This window comes from Scyliorhinus canicula, chromosome 6, assembly GCF_902713615.1.
Source record: "Scyliorhinus canicula chromosome 6, sScyCan1.1, whole genome shotgun sequence".
Taxonomy (NCBI): domain Eukaryota; kingdom Metazoa; phylum Chordata; class Chondrichthyes; order Carcharhiniformes; family Scyliorhinidae; genus Scyliorhinus; species Scyliorhinus canicula.
The window spans coordinates 37,003,683-37,028,089 of NC_052151.1; the positions used below are offsets into that span (position 1 = coordinate 37,003,683).

General features: G+C 46.4%; 1 protein-coding gene across 4 annotated transcripts in view; it reads left to right on the top strand.

Annotated features, from left to right (window-relative positions):
* Nucleotides 1-24,147, top strand: part of slc22a16 (solute carrier family 22 member 16) — a 157,210-nt gene extending 133,063 nt beyond the window's left edge. For all 4 annotated transcript variants that reach the window (XM_038799160.1, XM_038799158.1, XM_038799161.1 and 1 more), the window contains 2 exons: nt 5,604-5,703; nt 16,214-24,147. In XM_038799160.1, coding sequence (XP_038655088.1) covers nt 5,604-5,703; nt 16,214-16,477 — 364 coding nt within the window. In that variant the 3' untranslated portion in view covers nt 16,478-24,147. The remainder of the gene's footprint in view (nt 1-5,603; nt 5,704-16,213) is intronic.
* Nucleotides 24,148-24,407: the final 260 nt, after the last annotated feature.

Consider the following 24,407-nt stretch of genomic DNA (forward strand, 5'->3'; position numbering starts at 1 on the left):
TGGCCTAACTAAGGTTCTATACAGCTGCAACATGACTTGCCAATTTTCATACTCGATGCCCTGGCCAATGAAGGCAAGCATGTTGTATGCTTTCTTGACTACCTTCTCCACCTGTGTTGCCCCTTTCAGTGACCTGTGGACCTGTACACCTAGATCTCTCTGACTGTTAGTACTCTTGAGGGTTCTACCATTCACTGTATATTTCCTACCTGTATTAGACCTTCCAAAATGCATTACCTCACATTTGTCCGGATTAAACTCCATCTGCCATCTTTCCGCCCAAGTCTCCAAACAATCTAAATCCTGCTGTATCCTCTGACAGTCCTCATCGCTATCCGCAATTCCACCAACCTTTGTGTCACTAGTCACCACTAGTCACAGCCCTCCAATCAGAAAAGCACCCTTCCATTGCTACTCTCGGCCTTCTATGACCTAGCCAGTTCTGTATCCATTTTGCCAGCTCACCTCTGATCCCATGTGACTTCACCTTTTGTACCAGCCTTTCATGTCAAAGGCCTCACTGAAGTCCATATAGACAACATCCACTGTCCTACCTGCATCAATCATCTTTGTGACCTCTTCGAAAAACTCTATCAAGTTACTGAGACACAACCTCCCCTTCACAAAACCGTGCTGCCTCTCACTAATACGTCCACTTGCTTCCAAATGGGAGTGGATCCTGTCTCGAAGAATTCTCTCCAGTAATTTCCCTGCCACTGATGTAAGGCTCACCGGCCTGTATTTCCCTGGATTATCCTTGCTACCCTTCTTAAACAAAGGAACAACATTGGCTATTCTCCAGTCCTCCGAGACATCACCTGAAGACAGTGAGGATCCAAAGATTTCTGTCAAGGCCTCAGCAATTTCCTCTCTTGCCTCCTTCAGTATTCTGGGGTAGATCCCATCAGACCCTGGGGACTTATCCACCTTAATATTTTTCAAGATGCCCAACACCTCGTCTTTTTGGATCTCAATGTGACCCAGGCTATCTACACATCCTTCTCCAGACTCAACATCCACCAATTCCTTCTCTTTGGTGAATACTGATGCAAAGTATTCATTTAGTACCTCGCCCATTTCCTCTGGCTCCACACATAGGTTCCCTTGCCTATCCTTCAGTGGGCCAACCCTTTTCCTGGCTACCCCCTTGTTTTTTATGTACGTGTAAAAAGCCTTGGGATTTTCCTTAAACCTATTTGCCAAAGACTTTTCGTGACCCCTTTTAGCCCTCGTTACTTCTTGCTTAAGTTCCTTCCTATTTTCCTTATATTCCACATAGGCTTTGTCTGTTCCCAGCCTTCTGTCCCTGACAAATGCCTCCTTTTTCTTTTTGACGAGGCCAACAATATCTCTCGTTATCAAAGGTTCCAGAAATTTGCCATATTTATCCTTCTTTCTCACAGGAACATGCCAGTCCTGAATTCCTTTCAACTGACATTTGAAGGCCTCCCACATGTCAGATGTTGATTTACCCTCAAACATCCGCCCCCAATCTAGGTTCTTCAGTTCCCGTCTAATATTGTTATAATTAGCCTTCCCCCAATTTAGCACATTCACCCTAGGACCACTCTTATCCTTGTCCATCAGCACTTTAAAACTTACTGAATTGTGGTCACTCTTCCGGAAATGCTCCCCGACTGAAACATCTACCACCTGGCCGGGCTCATTCCCCAATACCAGGCCCAGTACCTGATAGGCTTCGTCTATTCCTGATCTCTACCCATATAGTCTCGCTGCCCTCTGAGGTGTCCTCCCACAGTACAGCTGTGACATTCTCCCTAACCAGTAGCGCAATTCATCCACCCCTTTTTACATCCCTCTCTATCCTGCCTGAAACATCTAAATCCTGGAACGTTTAGCTGCCAATCCTGTCCTTCCCTCAACCAGGTCTCTGTAATGGCAACAACATCATAGTTACAAGTACTAATCCAAGCTCTAAGTTCATTTGCCTTACCTGTTATACTTTAAATTAAAATACATAAACATATGCACTTCAGGCCACCGGTCCCGCTGTTTTCAGCAACATCTCCCTGTCTGCTCTTCCTCAGAGCCATACTGGCCCTATTCCCTAGTTCTTCCTCAATCTTTTCACCTTCTGACCTATTGATCCGGTACCTACCACCCTGCCATATTAGTTTAAACCCTCCCGTGTGACACTAGCAAACCTCGTGGCCAGGATATTTATGCCTCTCCAGTTTAGATGAAACCCGTCCTTATACAGGTGCACCTGCCCCGGAAGAGCTCCCAGTGGTCCAGATAACTGAAACCCTCCCTCTTACACCAGCTGTTTAGCCACGTGTTTTGCTGCTCTATCTTCCTATTTCTAGCCTCACTGGCACATGGCATTGGGTGTAATCCTGAGATTACAACCCTCAAGATCCTGGGTGGGATTCTCCGATCCCCCCGCCGGGTACTACAACAGTATTAGGGCTCTGAGCCTGAGGGGGTCAACAGGTACCTTGGACACGCATTGCTGCCATGTAATAATAATAATCGCTTATTGTCACAAGTAGGCTTCAATGAAGTTACTGTGAAAAGCTCCTAGTCGCCACATTTCAGTGCCTGTTCGGGGAGGCCAGTACGGGACTTGAACCCACACTGCTGCCTTGTTCTGCATTACAAGCCAGCTATTTAGCCCAGTTGTTCAGGAGTAGCATGTGTCCTCAGGGTCCCCAGTTGCTGTGGTTGCTGGAGGTTGAATACCCGAAGACTAACCTTGACGGTCTGCCATTCACACACCTTACCAGGACAAATATTCTGGAACCTTTTCCAGCACTGAACCCAGTTTCCTCCTCACCGCACTTCGTGTCCTGTCAGTGTCAGCAACTTCGATCAATGTCTTCTTGCTTTTGGAGAGTGACTTTCCCCTGACACCCTCTGGAAAGAGGGCCTCCTTCCTCTCTCTCACTGCCTCAAGGTGGACCTCCAGGCCTGCATCTGCGAAGTGAGCAGCAACCCTTCCCTGTGATCCAGCTCTCTGCCTTTCCTTTTGCATGTCTGCTACTTCAATTCAATGAGTAAAACAACAGCCTCACTAATGGCTGTCCTGGTCTGTTTAAGTTGGGCCTGTGCTCACTCGTCCCATCTCCCATAGATAGATTGGAGAGTTGGGCAGAGAAATGGCAGATGGAGTTCAATCCAGGCAAATGCATTTTGGAAGATCTAATTCAACAGTAGTGCACTCGCCAACATTGAGGGCATTTAAAAGCTTATTGGATAAACATATGGATGATAATGGCATAGTGTAGGTTAGATGGCCTTTAGTTTTTGACTTCCCATGTCGGTGCAACATCGTGGGCCGAAGGGCCTGTACTGCGCTGTATCGTTCTATGTTCTAAGAGCAGACTATATGGTCAATGGAAGAGTCCTGAGGAAAATTGATGTACAGAGAGATCTGGGAGTTCAGGTCCATTGTACCCTGAAAGTGGCAACGCAGGTCGATAGACTGGTCAAAAAGGCATACAGCATGCTTGCCTTCATCGGACGGGGTATTGAGTACAAGAGTCGGCAGGTCATGTTACAGTTGTATAGGACTTTGGTTAGGCCACATTTGGAATACTGCGTGCAGTTCTGGTTGCCACATTACCAGAAGGATGTGGATGCCTTGGAGATGTTGCATAGGAGGTTCACCAGGATGTTGCCTGGTATGGAGGGTGCTAGTTATGAAGAAAGGTTGAGTAGATTAGGATTGTTTTCGTTGGCAAGACGGAGGTTGAGGGGGGACCTGATTGCGGTCTACAAAATTATGAGAGGTATGGACGAGTGGATAGCAACAAGCTTTTTCCAAGAGTGAGGGTGTCAATTACAAGGGGTCACGATTTCAAGGTGAGAGGGGGAAAGTTTAAGGGAGATGTGCATGGAAAGTTTTTTACGCAGAGCGTGATGGGTGCCTGGAACTCTTTGCCAGTGGAGGTGGTAGAGGCGGGCACGATAGCATCATTTAAGATGCATCTAGACAGGTATATGAATGGGCGGGGAACAGAGGGAAGTAGACCTTGGAAAATAGGAGACGGGTTTAGATAAAGGATCTGGATCGGCGCAGGCTGGGAGGGCCGAAGGGCCTGTTCCTGTGCTGTAATTTTCTTTGTTCTTTGTTCTTTGTTTTTGTTCTTTGTCCATTCCAGCCCCCACGGCAGCTAATTGGTCAGCCAAATTGCACTTCAGCTAATTAACAGCTCATGACGGCACTCTCTCCCACCCATCCCCATCTCCTCCACTGCGAGGAGTTGAGACCCGGAAGACGTCCATTTCCTGGACCCAAAAGGAAAGTTTGACCAGTTTAACACTGTTGCTCCCTCCACAGATGCTGCCTGGCCTGCTAAATATTCCCAATAATTTACAGCATCCGCAGTATTTTGCTTTTGTATATTGATTTTTTTTGGTTGCTAAAATTAACAGCATCGAACGTTCCTTGTGGTTGAAAAGATGTTAGTCTTCAGACTTCCATAATGCAGGGATCTTTGTGGACAGATTCCTCTTAATGGGACAGCAACAAAATACTGTAGATGTTGGAAATATGAAATAGGAACAGAAAATGCGAAATATACTCATTAGACAGTATCGGTAGAGAGAGAAAGAGTTGACGTTTCATGTCGAAGAGTAAATTATAATTCGTTTACAGGTGTCTTTTTTACTGAGAGTCAGTGTAAGTGGATTTTAAAAATGGATCGATTAAGCACCCAGTTCAGAGGCATGGAGCGCGATTCTCCCAAAGGGAGACTGAGTGCCGACGCCGGAGTGAAACCCAGAGTGCTTCATTCCGGCGTCGGAGGCCGCTCCTCGCCCCCTATTCTACCCCCTCCCCCCCCTCGGGGGGTAGGAGCGGCGGCACGCCGAGAATGACGCGGCCGGCGATGCCCAAGTGACGTCAGCCGCGCATGCGCAGGTTGGCCGGCTCTAACCCGTGCATGCGCCGTTGCCGTCTTCCCCTCCGCTGCCCCGCAAGACATGGCGGCTTGATCTTGCGGGGCGGCGGAGGGGAAAGAGGGTGTCTCTTAGAGACGCCGGCCCGACGATCGGTGGGCACCGATCGTGGGCCAGTCACCTCACGAGCATGCCCGTGGTGCTCGATCCTCTCTCCGCCCCCCCACAGGCCCCACACTCAGCTGTCGCGCGATGTTCACGCCGGCAGCGACCAGGTGTGGTTCCCGCCGGCGTGAACCGGTTGGGGTCGTCAGGCCACTCGGCCCATCCGGGCTGGAGAGTCGCCGGGAAAAAACGGCGAGCAGCGATTCTCCGAGCGGCGTGTCAAAAACGCGACAAGCCATTTTGGGGGGGTGGGAGACTCGCGGGGGGTGCCAGGGCGGCGTGGTGTGATTCGCCCGGACCTCCCGCGATCTCCCCCCCCCCCCCCCCCCCCCGGCGTGGGGAGCGGAGAATCGCGGCCATGGTAACAGAGCATGACAACTGCCCTTGACCCTAAATTCTGTGTGGTTCTCCCAATTTCATAACTTGATTGGAAGATATAGCAGATCCCCTGAGCAACTTACTTAAACAGCCAGTTTACTTACTTAAACCTGTGTGAACTCCAGATGCTACAGTTTAAGCTATGTTTAATAATTCTGGATAAAGGCTACAAATGGTGAAAAATGTTTGTCTTTCAGTTCATTGGCTGTCGGCAGCGGGAGTATGATGGCTCGGGTTGGAAGCACAGTGGCACCATTTTGTGTTCTCCTTTCATCAGTGTGGATCTTTCTACCACAGGTATTACGATTCTTAATTAAAAGTTAGCTAGCATATAATGGATTTAAATAGAAATTACTTGCATTGATGTGAACTCAAGTCTATGTTCTGCCTACAAAGCCAAACTTCCTATTGTCACTTTTTAAGCAAACTTTTTCCAATACAAATTGCTGTGTGCACACAAGAATTAGGAGCAGTCGGATGCCTTGCAGCACATTCAGTCTGCTCCACCATTCGATAAAATCGTGGCTAATATGATTCTGGCCTCAACTCCCCATTCCTGTCTGCCCCATAACGATTCCCTTGTCGATCAAAAATCTATCTAACCCTACCTTGAATAAATTCAATGGCTCAGCCTCCAATGGGGAAGAGAATTCCAAACGCTGTGGGCGGAAATCTCTACTCCCCACGCCGGGTGGGAGAATCGCGGGAGGTCCGCTCTTGCACCTCCCGCGATTCTCCCCCCCCCCCCCCGATGGGCCGAGCGGCCTGCCGTTCGCGACCGGTTCACGACGGCGGCAACCACACCTAGTCGCTGCCGTTGTGAACATGGCGTGAGATGCCCGTTTGGGGCTTGTGAGGTGCGTACAGGGGACTGAGCACTACGACCGTGCTCGGGAGGGGACAGACCCGCGATCGGTGCCCACCGATCGTCGGGCCGGCGTCTCAAGGGATGCACTCTTTACCCTCCACCACCCCGCAAGATCAAGCCGCCATGTCTTGCAGGCCGGCGGAGGGGAAGACAGCAACCGCGCATGCGCGGGTTTGAGCCGTCGTGACGTCAGCCGCACATGCCTGGGTTGGAGCCGGCCAACCCGCGCATGCGCGGCTGACGTCATTAGGCATGTCGGCCACGTCATTCTCGGCGCGCCGGGCCTTGACGCCAGCGACAAGGCCCGGCGGCCAAGATTCACGGCACGGCCCTCCTAGCCCCCCGGTGGGGGTAGAATAGGGGGCCAGGAGCGGCCTCCGACGCCGTTGTGAACCTCTCCGGGCGTCGGGCCTGGCAGAGAATTCCGCCCTATTAACCTACTGAGAAATAAATTCTCCTCATCTCCATTTTGAATGAGAGATCACTAATTTTTAAACTGTACCCTCTAGTTCTAGACTCCCGTACAAGGAAACATCCTCCCAGCATCCAACTTTGTCAAGTCCCCTCAGGACCTAATATGTCTCAATAAGATCACCTCTCATTCTTCAAAGCTCCAATGGATAGAGGACCAACCTATTCAATTTTTCCTCACAATACAATCCCTTCACCCCAGAAATCAGTTAAATTAGCCTTCTCTAAACTGCTTCAAATGCAATCATCTCCTTTCTTAAGGTGTGTGAGTATTTATATTCCACTCCCTGTAAAATAATGGTTGGCACTATATAAATGTAATCTGTGGAATGTAACTAGGTCAATGTTGAACAACTTTAGATTGATATTTTGGGAGGTTTTCTTTGTTCAATTGTTTTCCAAGGCGAAGGTTGATTTAGTGTTTCTCTTTCTGCTTGATTAAGTTGGAGAGTTTGGGACAGTGAAAATGAAAAATGAAAATGAAAATCGCTTATTGTCACAAGTAGGCTTCAATGAAGTTACTGTGAAAAGCCCCTAGTCGCCACATTCCGGCGCCTGTCCGGGGAGGCTGGTACGGGAATCGAACCGTGCTGCTGACCTGCTTGGTCTGCTTTAAAAGCCAGCGATTTAGCCTTGTGAGCTAAACCAGCCCCTATAGCTAAACCAGCCCCTATGGCAGTTGCCCATGGTTAATTAGAAACAATCAGCTTTGTAAACAGAGTGGACTTCTATTCTAAACCTTGTTCCTGAAGCTGCGATATTAATTTGCAGTGCTGTTAGTCCAGCTTGTAGAGCTTCAACATTTTAGCAGGTATTATTATTGTTTTATAAGAACTAGGAGTAGGCCATCTGGCTCCTTGAACCTGCTCCGCCATTCAATAAGATCATGGCTGATCTTTTTGTGGACTCAGCTTCACCTATCCCCCCGCCCGCCATAAACCTTAATTCCTTTACTGTTCAAAAATCTGTATTCTGGGGCTGGTTTAGCACAGGGCTAAATCGCTGTCTTTTAAAGCAGACCAGGGCAGGCCATCAGCACGGTTCAATTCCCCTACCAGCCTCCCCGAACATGCGCCGGACTGTGGCGACTAGGGGCTTTTCACAGTGACTTCATTTGAAGCCTACATGTGACAATAAGCAATTTTCATTTTCATTTCAAATCCATCTTTGCCTTAAAAACATTTCACGAGGTCGCCCCAACTGCTTCACTGGGCAGGGAATTCCACAGATGTTTAACCCTTTGGGTGCAGAAGTTCCTCCTCAACTCAGTCCTAAATCTGCTCCCTCTTATTTTGAGGCTATGCCCCCTAGTTCTAGTCTCACCCGCCAGTGAAAACCTCCCTGTTCTATCTTATCTATTCCCTTCATAATTTTATATGTTCCTATAAGATTCCCTCCTCATTCTTCTAAATTCCAATGAGTATAGTCCCAGTCTGTTCAGTCGCTCCTCATAAGCCAATCCACTCAACTCTGAAATCAACCTAGTGAATCTCTTTTGCACCCCCTCCAGTGCCAGTACATCCTTTCTCAAGTAAGGAGACCAAAACTGTACACGGTACTCCAGGTGTGGCCTCACCAGCACCCTATACAGCTGCAACATAACCTCCCTGCTTTTAAACTCCATCCCTCCAGCAATGAAGGACAACATTCCATTTGCCTTCTTAATTACCTGCAAACCAACTTATAGAGATTCATGCCCAAGGACACCCAGGTCCCTCTGCACAGCAGCATGCTTCAATTTTTTATCCTTTAAATGATAGTTTATTTTGCGACCAAAATGGATGACCTAACATTTACCAACATTGTACTCCATCTGCCAGACCCTTGCCCACTCACTTAAACTATTTGTATCCCTCTGCACACTTTCTTTGCTCTCCCACTCATCTTATGTGTCTTCTGCGAACTTTGACACTTGGTCCCCAACTCCAAATCATCTATGTATATTCATGAAATAAATAACCTTTATTGTTCCAAGTAGGCTTACATTAACACTGCAATGAAGTTACTGTGAAAAGCCCCTAGTCGCCACATTCCGGCGCCTGTTCGGGTACACAGAGGGAGAATTACGAATTCTCAGCTGGTACGGGAATTGAAAACCATTGTAAACAATTGCGATCCCAATACTGATGCCTGATGCACACCACTAGCTACTCTTGGCTTTCTGTCAGTTAATCAATCCTCTAACCATGCTAATACATTATCCTTTAACACCGTACCCCTTTATCTTATGAAATTCCTCCTCATTTCTATTTTAAAGGATCGTCCCTTTAGTCTGAGATTGTCTCCTCTGCTTCTAGTTTTTCCAACAAGTGGAAATATTCTCTCCACGTCCACTCTATCCAGGCCAGGCAGTATCCTGTAAGTTTCAATAGGATCCCCCCTCATCCTTCTAAACTCCAACGAGTACAGACCCAGAGTCCTCAACCGTTCCTCATACGACAAACTCTTCATTCCAGGGATCATTCTTGTGAACCTCCTCTGGACCCTTTCCAAGGCCAGCACATCCTTCCTTAGATACGGGACCCAAAACAGCTCACAATACTCCAAATGAGGTCTGACCAGAGCCTTATACAGCCTCAGAAGTACCTCCGTGCTCTTGTATTCTAGCCCTCTTGACATGAATGCTAACATTGCATTTGCCTCCCTAACTGCCGACTGAACCTGCACGTTAACTTTAAGAGAATCGTGAACAAGGACTCCCAAGTCCCTTTGTGCTTCTGATTTCCTAAGCATCTTCCCATTTAGAAAATAGTCTACGCCTCCATTTCTCCTTCCAAAGTGCACAACCTCACACTTTCCAACATTGTATTCCATCTGCCACTTCATTGACCACTCTCCTAGCTTGTCCAAGTCCTTCTGAAGCCTGCCTGATTCTTCAATACTACCTGCCCCTGTACAGATCTTTGTATCATCTGCAACCTTAGCAACCGTGCCTTTAGTTCCTTCCTCCAGATCATTAATGTATACTGTGAAAAGTTGTGGTCCCAGCACCGACCCCTGAGTCACATCACTAGTCACCGGCTGCCATCCTGAAAAAGACCCCTTTATCCTCGCTCTCTGCCTTCTGCCAGTCAGCCAATCCTCTATCCATGCCAGGATCTTACCCTGAACACCATGGGCTCTTAACTTATTTCACAGTCTCCTATGCGGCACCTTGTCAAAGGCCTTCTGGAAATCTAAATAAATCACGTCCACTTTTCTCCTTTGTCTAACTTCCTTGTTACCTCCTCAAAGAACTCAAACAGATTTGTCAGACACGACCTCCCCTTGACAAAGCCGTGCTGACTCAATCCTATTTTATCATGCGCTTGCAAGCGCTCCATGATCTCATCTTTAATAACAGCCTCACCTTAAGTTCCCGAATCAAGCCTGCCTCATTACACATCACCAAATCCAGAATTGCCTGTTCCCTAGTAGGCTCTGTCACAAGCTGCTCCAAAAAAACATCTCTTAGACATTCCACAAATTCCTTTTCTTGGGATCCACTACCAACCTGATTTTCCCAGTCCACCTGCATATTGAAGTCCCCCATGATTATTGTAATATTGCCTTTTTTACATGCCTTTTTTAACTCCGGATTTATTTCCTGAGTACTGCTAGGGGGCCTGTACATAACTCCCATCAGGGTCTTTTTACCTTTGCGTTTCCTCAACTCTACCCACAGAGATTCTATGCCTTCTGATCCTATATCGCTCCTTTCTATCGATTTAACGTCATTCCTTGCTAACAATGCAACCCCGCCCCCTTTGTCCATCTGCCTGTCCTTTCGATCGGGGACATATTCTTGTATATTTAGATCCCATCCTTGATCCCCTTGCAGCCACGTCTCTGTGATGCCCACAATATCGTACCAGCCAATTTCAGTGTGCGCAACAAGCTCATTTACCTTGTTCCGTATACTGCGCGCATTTAGGTACAACACCCTCAATCCTGCATTGACCTCCCTTCTCACAGTTGTCACCTTTTTTTCTCTGCCTGAGGGTCATGCTGTTCTTTTATTTTGGTTCTCTATTTCCCCTTCAGTTATTACACCTTCTAAGCTCATATTCTGGTTCCCACCCACCCCGCCATACTAGTTTAAATCCTCCTGAGTGAATTTAGCAAACCTCCCAGCCAGGATATTGGTGCCCCTCCAGTTTAGAGGCAACCCGTTCTTCTTGTACACGTGCCACTTGCCCCAGAAGAGATCCCAATTGTCCAAATATCTGAAACTCTCCCTCCTACACCACCAGTTTAACCATATGTTTAGCTACACTGTCGTCCTAGTTCTAGCTTCACTGGCTGTGGTGAATGTAATATATATATGTATATATGATAATTCACACTGTCTTTGTAAGTGCAGTAGCGCTATCCTACCACTAGGGGAGTAGCTCTGGGAGTACTCAGGAACTGGTACTGGGCTCCACCCTTGGCTCCGCCCACGACTCCACCCCCTAGTGCAGCTGTATAAATACCCTTGTCCAGAGTCAGCCTGAGTTCACTAAGAGTTCATCAACGGGTAACAGGCTGGCTCTGAAGTAAGTCGATTAAAGCCTAGATTCATATCGGAAACACGTGTCTGGTGAATTGATGGTTCCATCAATTTAATCGACTTAAGAACAGTAAAGATCGATTATGGAATCGGCCCTCAAGCCTGGACGCCTGGAACGCAACCCGCAGGATGCAGAGGCTAAAGAAATCTTCTCCCACTGGATCCGGTGCTTCAAGGCCTACCTGGCAGAAGCGAGCACAGCCAAAACGACAGAGGATCAGAAGCTAAGTCAACTGCACGCGAGGGTGAGCCACAGAATCTCTACGCAACTAAACTCGGCCAGTTCATATACTGCGGCGCTAGCAGTTCTCGATAAAATTTATGTAAGGCCTATTAATGAAGTTTATGCTCGCCATGTGTTCACGACTCGCCGCCAGCGGCCTACAGAATCACTCGTCGAATTTCTAAGGGAACTCAATAATTTGTCCAATGACTGTAATTACCAAGCGGTTACCGCGGCTGAACACAGGGAACTTGAGGTACGCGATGTTTTTGTAGTGGGCCTCAGGTCTAACTATATGCGCTAACGACTGCTGGAAAAGGGGACCCAGGACTTAGAAACGACTGTGGAAGCTGCTACCACGATGGAGGTCTCCTCCCGCAGCCTTAACTCGTTCCCCGCAGACCCCGCGACCCAATCGTGGGCCCCCGACCAGCGACTCCCCCAGGCCTGTGCTACGCGGCCGCCCAGCCACCATGCTGCTCCAGCCAGCCACTACGCTGCTCCAGCCTGCCATTTCTACGGCCAGAACCAGCACCCGCGGCAGCACTGCCCGGCCCGCAACGCGACCTGCAGCAGCTGCGGGCGAAAAGGCCATTACGCAAGAGTGTGCCTCGCTAAAAGGGCCCCAGTTTCCAACTCCCCAGCGACTCGAAGTAATCGCTCCGCTCACTCGCAGGCCCGCGGGGCCTGAAACGCTGCGGGCTATGCACCGACTCTGTCCCCTCCAGCCACATGCGATCCATGGGGGCCGCCATCTTGGAAATCCTCCACCACGCGGCCGGCCACGTGAGATTCATGGGGGCCGCCATCTTGGACGCCATCTTCCTCGCCGCCCGCCACGTGCGATCCACGGGCCCGATCGGCAACTCCGCGCTCGGACAACTCTGCGGAAGAATTCGAATTCGACTATGAACTCAGAGGGTAGTCGTCACGGGGCCACTCCAGCACAGCTGATCGAGCCGCCGACTACCCGCAACTCAGCGCGGTCACCCTGGACCAATCACGACCAAAGAATCTACGAAACTCAATGGCAGAGGTCCATATCAACGGGTACAAAACGCCATGCCTCTTCGACTCCGGGAGCACGGAGAGCTTCATACATCCAGACCTGGTAAGACGCTGTTCGCTCCCCGTTTTCCCCGTGCACCAAACTATCTCGCTCGCTTCAGGCTCCCATTCGGTCCAGATCCAGGGGCGCACCGCCGCGACACTCACAATCCGAGGCGCTAGCTACTCGAAATTCAAACTCTACGTTTTGCCCGAACTCTGTGCGCTACTCTTATTAGGCCTAGACTTCCAATGTAACCTCAAGAGCCTCACCCTCAGCTTCAGGTCACTCTTCACCCTGCCCCCACTCACGATATGCAGCCTCGCTACGCTGCGAATCCCCCCCCCCCCCCCCCCCCATCTCTCTTCGCCAATCTCACAAAGGACTGTAAACCCGTAGCCACTCGTAGCAGGCGGTATAGCCTGCAGGATAGGGTATTTATCAGAGCAGAGGTCCGAAGGCTTCTCAGTGAGGGGTTATAGAGGCCAGCAATAGTCCCTGGAGAGCTCAGGTGGTGGTCATTAAGACCGGGGAAAAATTCCGTATGGTGGTCGACTACAGTCAAACCAGAAATAGATTTACGCTCCTTGACGCGTATCCCCTCCCCAGGATTGCAGACATGGTAAACCAGATCGCCCAGTACCGGCTCTTTTCCACGGTGGATCTGAAGTCTGCATACCATCAGCTGCCAATCCGCCCGGAGGACCGCCACGACACGGCATTCGAGGCCGATGGCCGCCTCTTCCATTTCCTCCGGGTCCCTTTCGGCGTCACTGATGGGGTCTCGGTGTTCCAACGAGCAATGGACCGAATGGCGGACCAGTACGGGCTGCGGGCCACGTTTCCGTACTTGGACGGCCGTGACCAGCAGGACCACGACGCCAACCTCCACCGTTTTCTCCAGATGGCACAGAAACTGAATCTCACGTACAACAAGGAAAAATGCGTTTTCCGCACAACCAGACTAGCCACCCTCGGCTACGTCGTGGAGAACGGAGTCCTGGGCCCAGACCCGGACTGTATGCGGCCCCCTCTTAGAACTCCCCCTCCCCCATTGCCCCAAGGCCCTCAAACGGTGCTTGGGCTTCTTTTCCTACTACGCCCAGTGGGTCCCTCAATATGCGGACAAAGCCCGCCCACTCTTTAGGGCCACACAATTTCCCCTGTCAGCCGAGGCACGCCAGGCCTTCGACGACATCAAGGAGGACATCGCCAAAGCGGCCATGCGGGCGGTGGATGAATCCACTCAATTTCAGGTAGAGGGCGACGCCTCAGAGGTAGCTCTTGCAGCCACTTTAAATCAGGCAGGGAGACCAGTTGCATTTTTCTCCCGTACCCTCTCCGCTTCAGAACTCCGACACTCTTCAGTCGAGAAAGAAGCACAAGCCATTGTGGAGGCTATCCATCACTGGAGGCACTACCTCGCAGGTAGGAGGTTCACCCTCATCACCGACCAAAGATCAGTTGCCTTCATGTTCGACAACTCGCAAAGGGGCAAAACTAAAAACGACAAAATTCTGAGGTGGAGGATCGAACTCTCCACCTACAATTACGATATCAAATATCGACCCAGGAAGCTCAACGAGACTCCGGATGCCCTATCCCACGGGACATGTGCCAGCGCGCAGATCGACCAATTAAAAGTCATCCACAATGACCTCTGCCACCCGGCTCGCCCACTACATCAGGGCCCGAAACCTGCCTTTCTCCAACGAGGAGGTAAAAGCGGTCACCAGGGACTGCCCGATCTGTGCGGAGTGCAAACCGCACTTCTATAGCCCAGACAGGGCCCACCTGGTCAAGGCTTCTAGGCCCATTGAACGCCTCGCGATTGATTTCAAAGGGCCACTCCCCTCATCTAACAAGAACGTTTACTTTTTAAACGTCATAGACGAGTTCTCCCGTTTCTCATTCGCTATCCCGTGCCCCGACATGACCTCCCACACAGTCATTAGGGCCCTGCATAGCATCTTCACCCTGTTTGGTTTCCCCAGCTATGTACACAGCGACCGGGGTTCGTCCTTCATGAGCGACGAGCTGCGTCAGTACCTGCTCGACAAGGGCATTGCCTCGAGCAGGACTACCAGCTACAACCCCAGGGGGAACGGGCAGGTGGAAAGGGAGAACGCGACGGTCTGGAAGACCGTCCTACTGACCCTCCGGTCTAGAAAGCTCCAAGTCTCCCAGTGGCAGGAAGTCCTCATAGACGCGCTCCACACTTTTAGGGCCCTTTTGTGCACGGCGACCAATCAGACCCCTCACGAGAGGCTCTTCATTTTTTCCAGGGGCACTACCACGGGGGTCTCACTTCCGGCATGGCTGAGGACGCCGGGCCCCGTACTTCTGAGGAAACACGTCAGGGCGCACAAAACCGACCCTCATGTTGAAAAGGTGCGCTTGCTCCACTCCAACCCCCAGTATGCATTCGCCGAGTTCCCTGACGGCCGTCAGGACACGGTATCCCTCCTGGATCTGGCACCCGCCGGATCCAGCGCCCCCTCTACCCCCACAGAAGGACCTCTCACCCTACACCCCACGCTGCCGCCCCTTCGCTCTCCCGAGCCCGCAAGCTCACTCCACCAGTTCCACGCACCCACGCCGGCCAGCCCCCAGCGCCCCCAGTCCCCGGTCGAACCAGGAGAGTATGAAGCTCGGATACAACCCTCCCTGGAGTCCGCCATCGTAGCCCAGCACATAACACCCACCCAGCCATCGCAAGAGGCTGCAACCCCGGTGCTCCGCAGATCACAGCGGACAATTCGACCACCGGACAGACTGACGTTGTAGGCCACCAATCCCGCTGGACTTGATTTTTTTGCAGGGGGTGAATGTGGTGAATGTAATATATATGTATATATGATAATTCACACTGTCTTTGTAAGCGCAGTAGCGCTATCCTACCACGAGGGGGAGTAGCTCTGGGAGTACTCAGGAACTTGTACTGGGCTCCACCCACGACTCCTCCCCCTAGTGCAGCTGTAAAAATACCCTTGTCCAGAGTCAGCCTGAGTTCACTAAGAGTTCATCAACGGGTAACAGGCTGGCTCTGAAGTAAGTCGATTAAAGCCTAGATTCATATCGGAAACACGTGTCTGGTGAATTGATGGTTCCATCACTGGCACGTGGCACAGGGAGTAAGCCTAAGATTACAACCCTAATTACTCACCTTTTGTTTACCTCCTTTTTTTATATAGAGGGGCATCAGATTTTCTGGATATTTAACGCCCAGTCGTGACCATCCTCCACCCTGCACCCATGTCTCTGGCCACTACATCATTCTCATTTGTGATGCTTTCTGCGGTCAACTCATTTACCTTGTTTTGAATGCAATAAGCTTTCAGATAAAGTGCCCTGGTGCTAGTTTTATACCTTCTTTTAAATTCTAACACCTCCATTAATAACATCTCCTGAGTTGTTCTTCCCTTTAACTTTATTCATAATTTCCCAGATAGTTGAGCTCACCTCCCCACATTCTAACTTCTGTTTTGCTTCCCATTAACCATTTTACTTCCCGTAGTTTAACCGTCCGTCCCCCTCCCACTTGCTAGTTTAAAGTCCTTGTGACCACCCTATTTATCCTTTCTGCTGGAACACTGGAAATATGCAATAAATTTAACAGTGATCATTTGAAAAAATATTAATATCTTCCTTATCCCTATGTGGTAGCTGATCGTTGGAATCATGTCCTTTCTGACTGGCTTGTTGACTCTGCTGCTCCCGGAAACTCTTGGGAGACCCCTGACTCAGACCTTTGAGGAAGCTGCAAAATTACAAGACAAAATAAAGCAAGACAAAGCCCAAAAAGCCTCATTACGTGCAGGAGATAGCAGTGCTGCCACGGAGAGTACTGAGAAACCAGACTATATCATCGATGGAATGGAGAAATCCAAGGAAGAGCAGAATCTGATTGAACATTTAACACGGTTGTAAAGCTCACTTATTCATCACAAAGCCTTGAAATGGGCAAGTATTATGGTGGTGGTACTGATTAGATACTAATATCTTCAATCTGTGAATTAACAAAAGTATACAAGCAGTTTGGCACCAATTACAAATAAAAATATATATATAGAGATATATATAAGTAAAACCCATATTATTTTTAGTAGACTGTCCCTGCTCTAGTTAAATGGTCAGGAATTAGTCCTATTAGACATCAAGAGAACAACTTACCAATTATAGTGCATGCTGATTTAGATATATTGGAATTTAACTGCAAAATAAATATTGACTGATAACAGTCTAACTCATAGCCTACAGTAGGCTGCATTTTTTTATTCTTATCAACTGTCTCTTCTGGTTTAAAAAAAACTACTACATTTTGATCAACTAGCACCTCAGAAATTAATTGTTTGCGATTTTCTTTCAACGTTAATCAGAACTGGATGTGCTACTTTGGAAGAGAATTCAAATTTGCAGGAAACTGAGACGACTAATTTTGATATATTAGTCATACAAATCATGAGTGAAGACTAGCTGTTATCTATCGTCATATTGACCAACCAACTAATAAAACACCTCTTACTTTGGAATTGGTTCAGTGAATATCAGCTAATAGCAATCCACTAAGGTGGGCTTGACCCTCAATCAGTATCACAATTTTTAACTACAAATGTTTAACATAGACATAAAAACACAATCATTTGTCTTTCATTGGTGGTGGTGTCATATTTTTGAGAGGACTGACATTTACATCAAAATTTAAATGTATATTTTTGAGGGCAAATATCCTGATGTTTTTCCCATTTTCTGAGCATCCTGGGTCACAACTCTGGACAAAAGCTATCAATTAATGTCATTAAAGTAATAAAATATGTGGCTTGAATATTGCGGAAAGAGAAACATATTGCTGAAACTTTTCACCTTGAATCCATCAGGACAAACACAAGAATACTAAATTTCAAACTATCACAACTTATACTACAGGAGAAAAGAGCACTGATTAGTTGGCAGGTTAACTCTCATCGGCCAAATCATTGCTATGGAGAAAGTAAGAGAACTATAGGCTCCTTGAGCTCCTGGGTAATTAAAAGTCTCAAGGCTCGAGTATATTCATTTTGTTTGCAGAGAACAGGTCCCCACATATGTCAGTTACTTTGGGCAAACATAAATAAGTTATGAAATGAAAATCACTTATTGTCACAAGTAGGCTTCAAATGAAGTTACTGTGCAAAGTCCCTAGTCGCCACATTCCGGTGCCTGTTCGGGGAGGCTGGTACGGGAATTGAACCCGCGCTACTGGCCTTGGTCTGCTTTACAAGCCAGCTATTTAGCCCACTGTGCTGAACCAGCCCCTGTTGTATTACGAGCTTGACTGATTATCTTAAAATGGTTCTTCATGTAGCTATTAACACACTCAGGATTTACAAGTGTGAGGTGGTTGAGTATTGTTTGTATTTTACCTATTGTGAACAACCCCAAATACTGTTTGTGTTGTTCAGCCAATGTTGGGATGTATGGGCCTACGTACCTGGTATTGTAATGGCGTTTGAATTCATACAAAATGTTGGCAGTTGTCCGGTTTTTGAACCAATGGTAGCATCCAATTAGTGGAAAAAAACACTTATGTAGTTGTTATTATATAGATTCACCGTGAAATGGCATGCTTCATCTGTTATCAATAGGTTAAAGTCCAACAAGTTTGTTTCGAATCACTAGCTTTTGGAGTGCAGCTCCTTCATCAGGTGATTCACCTGAGGAAGGAGCTGCGCTCCGAAAGCTAGTGATTCAAAACAAACCTGTTGGACTTTAACCTGATGTGGTAAGACTTCTTACTGTGCCCACCCCAGTCCAACTCCGGCATCTCCACATCATGTGATAAATAGGGCACCAGCCATTGGCTCACCTTGCTAGCTAGATGCAGAAATAGAGCACATAAAAGTTATCTGGTGGGATAGTGGGTATCCTGGTCAGATCACGGGTTGCTGTGTATCATGCATACTCACAAATTGGCCAATGGACACATCTTTTGAAATGAAAAGTGCATGATATGGCATGATCGAACAGCCTCATTGCACCTGACTTACGAAATTTGCGATGCTCAGAACGCCTCGTGATTTCTCGCGAGATGTCACGATCTGGATCGTGCCCTCACTGGGCATTTAAATGTGTCTGCGCCTGATTCTCCCAAGGCACGGGCCTCGCCTGGGAGACTTTGCCATGGCACCGTATTGCACTGGCCCACACAAATGTGGACCAGGTCGAACAGTAGCTGGGAAGGTCTCCCAAGTCATTTATAGGATGCCCGGGTGGCACTGCCAGGCTGGAACCAGGGGTCAGACCCGGGAGTGCCATGTTCTTAAGAGTAGGGTGAGGGGGGCCTGAGGATCTCCTAAGAGGTACGTTGGGGCATTGGGGACGATCCAGAGACCGCAGTGGGGAGTCTGAAGGAGGATCGAGATGGCATTTAAAAAGGGCGCTCCAATCTCTTCCTGCACTGGCAAGCTGAGCTCATCAGTGCAGGAAGTGATGCAAGTGCGACCCTGGCGAGGCATTCCCCCAGAGGCCAAAAAACAAAGAGTCCTGATTGATAGTGGGGCCATATGTTTGAAAAATCCCTTCAAAGCACTGCAGGCCCGCTGTATACACACAAAATGGGACTCTGTTTTTTGGACGTTAAATCACATCTATAATATCTCAACTTTCTAAACAACAGGTTAAGCAAACAAAAGGAATATGTTCAAGCCCTGCTGGTTTTTTGAATTAGCCGGTTGCTTGGAGAGCCATTGCTTTCTCCAGGGCAATGCCTCAGCCAATCAAAGAGTCAACTTGCCGACCAATCAACCCTCTCTCTCTCCTGTAGTATAAATTGTTGTGATTGTTTGAAATTTGGAATTCTTGCATTTGTAAGTGCAAGATGAAAATTTTCAGCAGCATGTCTCCCTTTTCAGCAATATTCAAGTTCCGTACTACCAAGTGACGGTTAGAACATGCGGCCTAGATATGATTATCCTTTGAATTGACCTTCCTTCTCTGTGAGGAAGTACGTCAGCGTTTGGGGCGCCCCTACCTATAATACTGCAGAAGATAAAATGTATATCAACACAAAAGCACAATACTGTGGATGCTGGAAATCTGAAATAGAAACAAAATTGCAAAAAAGAAACCTCAGCATATCAGGCAGCAGCTGTGCAGATAAACAAAGCTAATCAGTTCAATCATCAACCTGTATAATATTATCTCTGTTTATTACCATTGAATCTGCATCATCACTCAGTAATGAAATGTCCATAAAATTATTTTTAATCATCACCAACCAATTTTGTGTCAGCAATAAAATTAGATAACTGTCATCATAAAGGTTCATATAACCTTTTGAAATTTGGCTGTTTGAAGTATTTTTGAAAATATTTTGGTATTTTTTAAAAATCCATCCAAATGTGTTTCTTCTACATCCATATTGCCCTCTGTAGTCAGGAAGGTAGAAGATTACAGATTGTAGATACCTCCAGAGTATTACTCTGTTAATTATCAGTAGACCTGCAAAGATAATCTTTGATTTGTGGAACCATAACAATGCATTAAACCTATTAGCAATTCACTAAAGTAAGGAATAAAAAGCACCTTTGTGCATGATATTTACTCCAATAATGGGCACTGGACTCCCTGCGACATCCAAACCAATGTTGCTTGGTTGCCCAAGCACGGATGTCACTCTGATGGCTCCAAAACTAAATGTTTAGAGCAGCTACTAGGAAGACCCATTTTCTTATAATTGTTCGATCTTCCAGACTACCAACCTTGTTAGTTCTGTACCTAATTAATGGCCAGGAATGCAAGACCAATGCTTACGGGACCAAACAGCATATCTGAAATGCAAGCACTGCTGAAGTGTCTCTGATTGGTCATTTACCCTTAAGACCTGAGTTAAGATTTCAGCTAATAGAGAATCTAGTGTGAACGTCCTCCACGGTCCTTACTCTACTGCTTTTTGAACCCGTGACTTTATTATTTAATCCTTGTGAAGAATTAGATGCCTTATTACACATTGGGGAAGGAGGCAGGCAAATATGATTTGAATTATACAATGCCACCTTACTTATGTAAGTCACTCATAGTAGAGAGTACCTCCTGTATTGTTCAAACCTCAGGTGCCCACTGTCAACAAAAAAACGTGCAGGCCGAACTTCAGTAGTTTACTTTTTCCACTGTTGTGCGAATGCTGAAGCAAATCACAGTGCCCAATATTTTGAAATTAATTTCAGTGAGTCACGTTTAATGAGAGTAGTCTGATACTGGGATGCGTATAGAACAGTATCAATCTTCTGGTTTCTGGGCCAGTGTCGGCTTGAACTGACAACTTCACGGCAACTTTAGGAGGCAACAGGTGAAACAAGGCAATACAGCCCCTTCAGTTGGGAAGAGGGCAGGTTTGTTGTGAAAGTCCTAGTAATAATAAGGGCATTAATTAGATTGACAACATTTATTAACGCCACATACTAATACTACAAACGGAAGAACAATGATCCTTTGGATTTGGTCATAGTGTGGGTCATTTGATAAGTGGAAAACTAATGCAGATTTGTATTCTGTAACACTTTACTGTTGTCCCAGTGCAAAACAATGCTAAAATCACAAAACTTTGATTTGTGGGGACAGTGGATTTCTATCAATAATGTAACATCTCTCGAAATATTGTGCACCTTTTGAGGCATGTGCACAGTGAAATATTAGCTGATAATTTGTCTTTAAAAAGGGGGTGGGAGGGGTGGCACAGTGGTTAGCATTGCTGCCTCACGGCACTGAGGACCTGGGTTCGATCCTGGCCCCGGGTCACTGTCTGTATGGAGTTTGCACATTCTCCCCGTGTCTGCGTGGGTCTCACCCCCACAACCCAAAGATGTGCAGGGGAGGTGGATTGGCCATGCTAAATTGCCCCTTAATTGGAAAAAAATAATTGGGTTCTCTAAAATGATGGGGGGATGGGGAAATCCATGTTTTAAAATCGAATGTACAGATTTTTCCAGTCCAGGTTATTTGAAAGCAGATGTCTATTCAATCTATCATTGACTATTTTTGAAGCGTTATTATCAACCTGATTAGCACATGCCTCATTGTAATGCCCAAAGGAAAACTGATATTTTGTCACTTCTTCACAACACTTGTAACCTGTTGTATCCTATTATTCCAAATAACTAGGGAGCGTGTACCAAAAATAACACAAAAAGGAATGTTTAAACAGCCATCTTTTCTACCAAATACAAAGTGCTTTGAAGGGACTTTTCAAAACATATCATAATTTAAAAAGGAGATTGATTTATATTTTAAATATTAATTTAATGTATCCTTCATACATGTAAGGACACTGTTTTTAAACACTATTTATTACTTTCAGTAATGAATTTGATGATCAACTCTAGAATCTAACCAGAACCCTCTAGGTCAGAGAGTGATAGGTTAAAGGGATTATGTTAAATGCTTCCATCTGTCATGTATCATATGTTATTGGGGCAATAGGGGGAATTGAGAAGGATAGGAATGCACTGCTAGAATCGTTAAAGTCCATCTCTGGACAATGGTGGCTGTAGTGGGTTAGTGGTAGTGATTCACGTCTTATTCTACTTGGCAGATTTCTTTGAACTTGAGAGATTATTTTACAACTCATAAAAGGCTATATTTAGAGGGGCTTTCTGCTGGGCAGCCAGAACAGCCATCTGTTTCAAGTGATAAGTCCCCACTTGAAAAGCCAATTACCGTGGGTCCACCCTGCCTGAATCTGCCAAGTTGGAATTGTGATCCCTAATTGGTGGCTGCAGGTTGGCAAGCACCCAATCAAACTCAGGCCTACAAACAGCTCCAGTGTCTTTGCTGCCAGAACAGGTGGGTAGCTGGCACACTCTGTAGTTTTTTTTAAGTTGGGCAGTCGACGGTAATGGACTTTTAGCCTTCAAGCAACAGATTGTGTTTTATTTTTAAAAGTTAGTTTAAACATTGTGGTAATGATAAATGTACAGCATGTCCTGGACAATCTGGTCTTCTGCAGAAAGTTGAAGAGAACTGGTCATTTTTGCCAAAGTTTTTCGTGCATTAAGTACTTTCAGATTCACACGTGCAGTGAGTGGAAATGAGTAGCTTGGGCAGTACAGGATTTATTATCACTGGCCTGATGAAAATGTAATGGTGCTTCGATTTGAGAACAAATATGAACTTTGCTGAAGTGTTTAAGTAAGTCCATAAGGTCAATTTAAACAGACCTTGTGTGGGGTGAGGGGGTGGGGGAGAGGTGGTGGAAAAGGGAAGAGGAAACCATATAACCTCTTTTCGATCCACTTAGAGGAGTGGTTTAAATTTCTCTGATAAAGTGATTAGGGTGACACATTTTGTTAATCAGAACGCTACAAAACAAACATTCAGCAAATTAAGTTTTTCGTTAAATAATACTCTAGAGCATGGTTAAAAAAAAAAAGGCAAGTTGGTTTTAAAAAATGGCAAGTTGAGAAAAACAGTTTTAAATAATTGGTCCATACGATCCCTTACACTGAGAGTTGCACAGTTCAACGTTTCAAGTATTTCTAACTTTTAGAATGCTGAATTTGAAATTGATTTGAGACTAATATTGTGGAAAAGGCATTGAAAAGTTCTCGATTCAGCATTTCTCTGCTGTCCTCAAAATTATGAGGCTATTCAAGTGATTAGTATTAAAATGTGTGGAAACATGTCGCAACAGACATTTGTGGTGACCAAGATTGTCCATTTCCTTCCCCAAGGCTGAACCCCCCCCCCCCCGTTAAAGTCCATGGAAAAGTACCAGTCAATGTCTACGGCACTATACAAACCAAAAGTGAATGCATCAGAAAAAAATTCCTGATCAAAGTAGTCTCTCAATAAACAAAAAACATTAAACTCACATTCACTTTGATGGTGCCTCCTAATCCTCGAAGGATTTATTGATACAATGAACTACTGAATACCAACACAAACGCAAACCGAAATCCAGATCAAACAGGTGCTCTGGGCAGTGTAAACTTACAACATTTGAACAGCATTCAAACATAAAAATATTAGCATAGAACAACTTCTGTAGTGGCACTGGAAAGAGGCAGTGGGGCTGCAGTGTCTCACTGTATTTACATAATTGGATTAAAATTAGGTTTGATGCGTTCATAATATGAACCAAATCAAAAACTTTGGCAGGTCAAATATAAATAGACCTGTGCTGTAGATGTTTAGGCAGATTATTTGTGGCTGTTTGAAATTAAACTGTATTTGTGATTAGAGAATCTGTATTCAAGTCACTGTATTAAAATATGTATTATTTATACTGTACCCAAAAATGTATTGGACCACAAAACCTAAAAATCTGATTGCTGTGAATGTAACTCAAGTTATGTGTGTATATACTAGCTTTTACTAACTCGTAGCAAATGCAATTTATTGGTTTGTGCTTTGCTTAATAGTTTCATTTCAGTTACGCACTGTGGGACAAATGTGGGCTTTAAGCCAGAAAGCTAAGCAGAGCTTGCATTAGTGTCATTTAGTTTTGTTAATGTGAGTATCGACATGGTTCTGGAAGGTGTCATATAGTTTTTCTGTTAATTGTCTATCCAAGCAATCTTCAAGAAACTATACAAAAATAAATCATTGCTGGAATATTTTAGATATACTGGTGAAATATTTTCCTGACTGCTTTGAGTAAAGATTTTTTGCTTTAAGTAAAAGGGAACTCTATCTAATTTTTAAAATGGTACAGTTCTGTGAAATGTTTTAGAGCACAGGCTAGCCACAGGGATGGCATCTTTCCCAGAATGCAGAGCAAGTAGAAGGCGTGACATTGTCTTAAAGCTGAAGAAATCAAGCATTTATCCAAATTGATTCCAAACTCCAAGAACTCCCTGGCTTGGTGGTTTTCATCTCCTTGGAC